This window comes from Rhinoraja longicauda, chromosome 17 (assembly GCF_053455715.1).
Source record: "Rhinoraja longicauda isolate Sanriku21f chromosome 17, sRhiLon1.1, whole genome shotgun sequence".
Lineage (NCBI taxonomy): Eukaryota > Metazoa > Chordata > Chondrichthyes > Rajiformes > Arhynchobatidae > Rhinoraja > Rhinoraja longicauda.
Window position 1 is genome coordinate 3,460,443 of NC_135969.1, and position 7,821 is coordinate 3,468,263.

The following is a 7,821-nucleotide window of genomic DNA, read 5'->3' on the forward strand; positions in this document are numbered from 1 at the left end:
CATAGAAAAACTGGATAGAGTTAGATGATCTGAGTGTGGATTTCATGAAAATCATTCATACTACAAGCATTTACCCACACTCCCCTGCTCCAGCAACTTCATGTATTGCCCATGCATGCTTACACTGTGCTGGCACAAGGATTAATAGACATGCTCCTTTGACAAAGAAATGCCAGTAATTCTGTAAAATAACTTCATTTCTCTCAACATTTTTTAACGTCTTTACAGTTTTTGTTTTGTCTGTGCAAATGTCCTGTTGTAATCCTGTTGTGTGTTCTTAAAGGATGAATTGAAATTTGTTGCTTAATGTAAACAAATGATCGCACATTGCTGAAATTTGTTTTAAAATCTTGAAGAGAACAATTAGAACAGACAGGAAGCCAAATAGATAGAATCTGTTAATTCTATTAAAATGTTTTTATGAAAACATTTTTCAGTAAAAGACAAATATTCAAGTTTATCATGGCAATTATTGAATTTATAGATAATGTGGAGAAAGATGTCTGTTATATTTCTGGATTAATCCTTTGCTAGTTTTACACCTCTTTATTGTCATAGCAATAAAGATGGTAAATGAATGGTCTCATAATTGAAAGCTATGTTCCCAATAAATACGTCAGTCAACTTTGTTCTTTAAAATATATATAAAACAATTTACATGTAGCCAGTAACTCCAAAGGTCATGTATTGGACAAATGAATAATCATTCAAATATGTGAAATCCAAGACGATTTGAGTTACACAACATTTGCGTTTTTCATCCAAGACACAAAAGGAAAAAAACTGAATACCAGTGGAAAAAAAACTTTGTTCCTTAAGCAGTACTCTTAAGCATAAACATCATGTAGGATGGTTATGTCTCAAATCCTGTCAATGTGCGTTAGAATATTGGAACTAATGCTTGTATCTTTTATATATTTGTTTTTAAACAAAATGTAATAATAACAAGTACTTTCTGTTAACTTGCATATTTTGAATTTATCTGGTTGATGTTTATTTCCAACAAAAAACTTACAATATTGTTGTTATACATGCTACAACAGAAATGTCAAAATTTGACAGAGAATGTTTTAGGAATCCAATATAATTTTTATGGAGGTGGGCATCCTTATTTGTTTGAGCTTCAGCGTATACCTCACCAAACTGGCAGTGAGCACTTAATAGCAGCACTAAGTGAAACAATGCTCACTTTATAACAATGTGTTTTTTTTATAGTTTTATGCCTATTCACACTATATTATGGTAGATTATGGCACTCTCAGTCTCTTTTGCTACTCAAGTTCAATCGTGCTCCATTCATGAATTTAACCAATAATTTGTTTTTAACAAGCATTCTCCTAGAAAATCTCAGCACCATTTTACAGAACCCTTAGAGTAAAACAGATAAGGAAAATGATGATATGGCATTATGGTATCTTAGGAATAATAACTGGAAACTTCATCAAAAAGACAACTTTGCAATATTTTAAGATAGTGAAAACAATGGTGAAATGCAAAGAGAGGAAATATCATGAGAATCAAGAAATCAAACAGTGTCGCCTATCTCTTCAAAAGGGATTTTTAATTCATCTCTCCATCACAATGTTCTCATGATGTTGAGGATCCATTCATTCAACAAATGTTCCAGGCTATTATGCAAATAACCTTTAATTATTGAATGAGGGAGTCTTTTAAACATGTTGGCATCAATCACTTCCTCGTTGTTCCTTAATGTTAAGGTATCTACTGGTTACCATGCAACAAAAGCTTTTCACTGTGCCTTGTACATGTGACAATAAACTAAACTCAAATCTACTGGTCAATTAATTCCTACCTTTTGTGCTGTAAACCCGGGCATATACTTCATAAGAAGTGTAGGGTTGCAATGGATTTTGTTTCCCATGGGCTTCAAAAATTATGAATCAGGTAAATACATGTACACGTCATATTTATGAAAGTTGCAGCTGTTATGTACAAATGAAAGCTTTAATTCTATGTTTTTTCTATTAAATATTGCAGTGACTGAATCTTTATAAAATGCCCTGCAACATGATGGCAAAAGACATTTGCTCTTTCATAGTTAACAATATCTGTTTACTCAAAGGGTGGTTTTAACAAGCTAGCACTGGGTATGCACTTATATACAGATGAATTATTGAGATCAACAGTTCAACAGTTCAACAGAGCTTTATTTGTCATTCGGTGCCTCCATCACAGTGACTCCAAACACCCCTTCACTGTGATGGAGGCAACAAAACTTCCACTCTCTTCCCCACGCCCACGGACAGACAGCTCGTCCCCGACCGACCCGCACAGTCCCCGCGGCCGAGTCACACCGGGCGCTGAGACGTCTCGCGGCCGAACCGGGCGATTGAAGGCCCCGCGACCGAGCCGTGCGCAGCTAAGTCCCGCGGCCAAGCCGCACCGGGCGATGTTAGGCCCTGCGGCCGAGCCGCACTGGGCGATGTTAAGTCCAGCGGCCGAGCCGCACCGGGCGATGTTAGGCCCCGCGGCCGAGCCGCACCGGGCGATGTTAAGTCCAGCGGCCGAGCCGCACCAGCGATGAAAAGTCCCGCGGCCGAGCAGCGCCGGGCGATGTTAGGCCCCGCGGCCCGGGCACTGTTAAGTCCCGCGACCGAGCCGCACCAGCGATGTTAGGCCCCGCGGCCGAGCTGCACCGGGCGATGGAAGGCCCCGCGGCCGAGCCGCACCGGGCACTGTTAAGTCCAGCGGCCGAGCAGCGCCGGGCGATGTTAAGTCCCGCGGCCGAGCCGCACCCCGCGCCGTGAGGAAGAGACCTAAAAGAGAAAGGTTTCCCCCACCCCCCCACCCACACCACCACACCCCCACCCACACCACCACCACCACCCCCCCCCCCACACATACACAACCAAAAAAAAAAAAAAAACATCCCAACACCGACACACAACAAAAAAAAAGGAAAAAAGACGAACAGACTTTCATTTAACAGTAATCTTAAAATGAATTTAAATTAATTTATGAGAATGCGCTTCAAGTAATAATTTTGAATGGGTATTTATCTTGAAGGGGGGTGGGTTGGGGTGGCTTTTAATAGGTTCCTATCTTGAAGGGGGGGTGGGTTGGGGTGGCTTTTAATGGGTTCCTATCTTGAAGGGGAATGAGTTGGGTGGCTTGACCATTTCTGCAAGTGTGGCAAAATCCCAATAATCCATTAGCTGGTTATTCAGAAATGCTGATGGTTCAGCATCAGACTTGCGCTTGCATACCAGGGCCCCAGATCCTGCACTTTCTTGAAATGTATCGGGTTCACTGGATTATACTGTATTTATTCTGCTACACTGCATAAAGTCTTTTCTTAAAGTAAGTGAAGTAAAAGAGCTTTGGAGTATTAATTGGACTAACATCTGAAAATGAGGAAAATCTACCAGACCAACACCACCACAAGTCTCAAGCATATTGGATCAGTAGTAATCTATAGTATATTGTAGACTAATATATAAAATAAAGATGAAAATTATTTGGATCATCCAATCATGGAATCAGCATTCGGGTGTTGAAAATACTCTGTGTGATATCTGATGGTATGGTACATTGTTAAATAATGCCACATTTCATTGAACAAAGAGATCTAATTGTTAAAACAATATATAGGTCTTAATGTTATGTAGTCAGTCATGATGTAATAATGTTACCAGTCAGATTTAAGTAACTTTCAAGAGTTCTGTGTTGAATGATTAATTTATTTTTATTTTTCCTCCCAGGGATCGGTCATTAACAGCCCTCATGTACATCGAAGAGTCAACCCAACTGCACGAGGAGAAAATCCAATCCGTCCTCATCAGACAATGCCAAACTCATCATCACTGCTTGGTTCTTTATTTGGTAGTAAAAGAGGAAAATCATCTACACAGGGTTACTCTCTAGCAGGGCCGTCTCAGCAGCTCCAATATCCTCCACATCAGCAACATTCCTCAGCTATACATCACACAGGTCAGACAGAAGTACAGACACCGCAGCTGCATGCGCACCATTCCCAATTCTGCCACGTACAACAAACACAGCCCCAACCACCTCCTTATCATCATCATCACCACTATCACCCTCCCCAACATGCACAGTTCCCTCATCAGCATCACCAGCACTTACAGCATTCCCAGCACGTGAGTCATTCCCAGCACTCAAGTCATTCCCAGCACGCGAGTCATTCCCAGCATGCTCCATACGTGCAACAGCACCCCCATGCAACACATCCTCCTGTGCCCCTTTCCCATTCACAGCATCCTACTCATGCTCAGCATCTTCACGGCCAGCAACCTCCATCTGCTCCCACCACTAGCAAAACCAAACACACAAGTGGCATAAGTACAATAGTATAGGAAGAAAGGACAAATAAGAACATTCTGTGCTTGTAATGTCACAAGAAAGCTGCACTGGCACTTACAAATGCAGCAATATATGAATCTGACTTCCTAACTTGAAAGCACTTGAAAATACTACTGCATACTATTGATAGTATCCGATTGGAAACATGGAATTTACAGTCCCAGTACAAAATAAGATACAAAATAATCTACATTATCCTTTCGGCTACCCAGGGGAAAGTTATCCTAGGTTTCTTTCTTTGACTTGCTTTGAGGCAGGCTGAAGCCTTCGGTGCGGCTTACCATTCAGTGTTTGTGCTGTTCCTTTTCCAGCAGTTGTTTAATTTTTTCTTTCCCTTGGTGTATGGGCCCGACAGCTGTTTTATTATTTCAAATATGGTAGCCTGTAACAAAAAACTGGTGTGGATCAAATTATTTGGAAGTTGCTTTGTGACAATGGTTTCTGACAGTGGAAGAAACCTTCATGTAAACAGAAAATTGTTATGGTGGCTTTGTTTGAATTTTAGTCTTTAATAGTTTAAATGCTCATGGAAAGTAATATTCAGAAACCTGAAGCTGCAAAACAAGCCTCACTTTTTTTTTAAAGGTTCAAATAAACTATTCACAGAGACTTAAAACTGTAGAATTGTGGGCAACAATAAATAATTTCAGTATTTACTTAGCAGTAGCCCCTTGTAACAAACACATCATAAATAATTATTAAGTGTGCCAACTATATCATCACTTAATATTTTAATCAAAATCTGCTTTATGTATAACATGCATCTGCAGTTCTTTCCTACACATTAATATTTTAATAGGAAATGCTGCACACCTATTTGACTTCAGTATTGAAGTTAGTACAATTAATATTCTAGATGAGCTAACTAATGAAATTTAATGCTGTTTGCTATTGAGTTGGCATCTAAATATCTGAATTTGCCATCCTTCATTCCAAAGCACTGCTTATCAGTTGGAGATAAATGAAGGTAAAAAAAATATAGAATAGGTCAAAATTGATCTGTTTACATACAGTATAAACAAAACTTCATGTACATACACAAACATTCAGAGGTCCGCACTGAGAGCAATTAGCTGCTGATAGCAAAACCTTCAGAGATGAAATTCCATTTTCTTAGGAAAGAGAGAGAGAGAGATATATTTTTTTGCTTCAAAGTACATTGCACTCAGCAGGCTGAGTACATCTCACACTCATATCATTATCATATTTGTTCCTAAAATTTAAATTTTGGTCCCTTTATTTCAAATATGGATTGGTGATACCACCTAATATCAAATTACTGCAGCCGATGCACTGTTGAAGTGGCAGCAATTGTAAACATGCAAAGTATTATTATTTAGTGATCAAGTGAAAGGTCTGCTAAAAATAAAGGAACATCACTGGCATGGACCTTTCTAAAGTAAGACCAGCTCAGACTTTTTTTTCTAAAAATACCAGGTTTCCCTACATAAATGCCAGCAAATCTATGAACTGAGCACTTTGTTAGCTGCCATAGAGAGCAAAGACAGCAAATAGAGTCTAGCCTTTTTTTTCTTGGTTTTGTTTCCAGTGTGTGCAATATTTTCTTACAGGTCTGTGCTACAAAGTGAGAACATATGTCAGGTTTGTTAATTTAATCATTCTCGAACAACTTGGATCACAAAGTCTTATCTTGGACTAATTCCTGAGATTGTGTTGCTTTCTGTATAAGGATTGATGTTCTCAATGAAGCAGGCTATCTCTTGCATGTCATTTAATGTTAATATTGTCAGGCTACACTCTACATACTGTATATTTGCAACATTTTAGTGTTAACATTAAATATAGTTGAGATAAATTGATCGCGTATTAAAATACTTAGACTGTTTCTTCAGACCTCTGTACTTATAACTATAGTCTAACTGTAATCTAAAATTTGTTCCAAAAAAGATCTGGTTGCCATTCTAGACAATAGTGGTGGGGAGGGTTTTTCCTAGGCCCTCTAAGAATTACACAATAACCCCTTCATGAAGACTTTTGTCTGTTACATATACTGTGCATAAATTGTTTGAGATTATCGTGAATTTTCATTGTAAATAAAAATGTATTAAATTAGGAATAGTGTGGATTATTTTTTATATTTACTCTTAAATATCTGCATTATCAGTTGTACTGGCTTATGTATAGATGTGCTCGAGTGTTGATGTGTAAATGAGTTCAAACACATGGTGTATGTCTTTTGTCCACATCTTACCTTTAGCATATTCTTTCATGAAGATGTGGGGTGTTTCAAAATTTTAATTTATGCAAATAAATTCCACCAAATAATATCAGACTGAGAAGAATACACGATATGGCTTGTAATCCACCCACCTTGTCCTGCAGATGTTGCGGCCCTGATCTTTTCTGGAATAACACAACTAATATGTATTTGTATTGGGTTTTTTAAGTTAAGAATGAAATGTATCACAATGTGATTTTTTTCGATAAGATCACTTTAATATTAGTGTACAAGTATTGTATTGCTTAAAAAGGAGAGAAAGCTGCAACCATCTGATGTCAAATGTTTTCCCATCTTGCAATGCATGCTGCAGAAGCCTCTTGCTTCTGGTAACAAAGAACTGAATGAAAGTCAGCAAATACAAGTAAAGCGTTTGATGTTCAATTTACTGTCTCATGTAAAACTGTGTGTTACTGCAGTCCAGCATGTATTTAGGTTTGTACTCATTGTACAAAATCATTTGACACTGCCACTTCTGCCTGCAAATATAGCAAAGTAATTGTGTACATAGACTAAAAATGAAATACCCTATCTCAAGGGTGAGATGGGAAAGGGAATGGGACATTAGATTGAAGGGAGTTAATAAATAAACAGTTCTTTAATTTGTATATATTTGTAAATTAGTTTTACCAATATGTCCATAGTCATTGTAGGGTTGCATTACTTCTGTTCCTATACTATCGTAATGCTTAGATCTGTTGTACTTCTGTGGCAGCCATGTCAAACTATTTGCTTATTGCAAGCAATGAGTTCTTGAAAACATACTAATTGTCATATGCTTTCAAAAATTCATGCGTTGCAACTATTTTGCAAATCTCAAGATCCATTTTCAATGTAAAAGGGGAAAGGAGTGGTTTCATTTTAATATGCATTATAGTTGCAAGTAGTACGCAACCCTATCCATGTCAAAATATGGCTGTGATAATGTGGAGAACGCAAAATAAATTATACAGAAATACTACTTTTGTCAATTTTTATTTGATGATTTTCTTGATATTTTAGAAAGAAAGCTGCAAGAAAGCCTGGTCTAGTCTGCTATATTCCATCTAGGAAATTCATGTTTTTAAATTATAAAATCATATCGTACTGCATGTTTTTTAAAGATATTTTGAATTGTTACTTAGATGATATGCAGTTGCTGTTATATGTCTGTAGACTTTGATCTTCAGAATAACAGACTATATAAATATACGTTGCAATTATGGACTTTGCACAATTGTTCTTGAGGGGAATTCTTC

The 7,821-nt window shown here is 37.8% G+C and overlaps 1 protein-coding gene across 9 annotated transcripts in view; it reads left to right on the forward strand.

Annotated features, from left to right (window-relative positions):
* iqsec1b (IQ motif and Sec7 domain ArfGEF 1b) overlaps positions 1–7,533 on the forward strand; it is a 381,341-nt gene extending 373,808 nt beyond the window's left edge. For 7 of the 9 annotated variants that reach the window (XM_078413939.1, XM_078413940.1, XM_078413944.1 and 4 more), the window contains one exon: positions 3,723–7,533. In XM_078413939.1, coding sequence (XP_078270065.1) covers positions 3,723–4,337 — 615 coding nt within the window. In that variant the 3' untranslated portion in view covers positions 4,338–7,533. The remainder of the gene's footprint in view (positions 1–3,722) is intronic. The other 2 variants (XR_013548356.1, XM_078413945.1) reach the window with 2 other exon arrangements.
* The last annotated feature ends 288 nt before the right edge of the window (positions 7,534–7,821 follow it).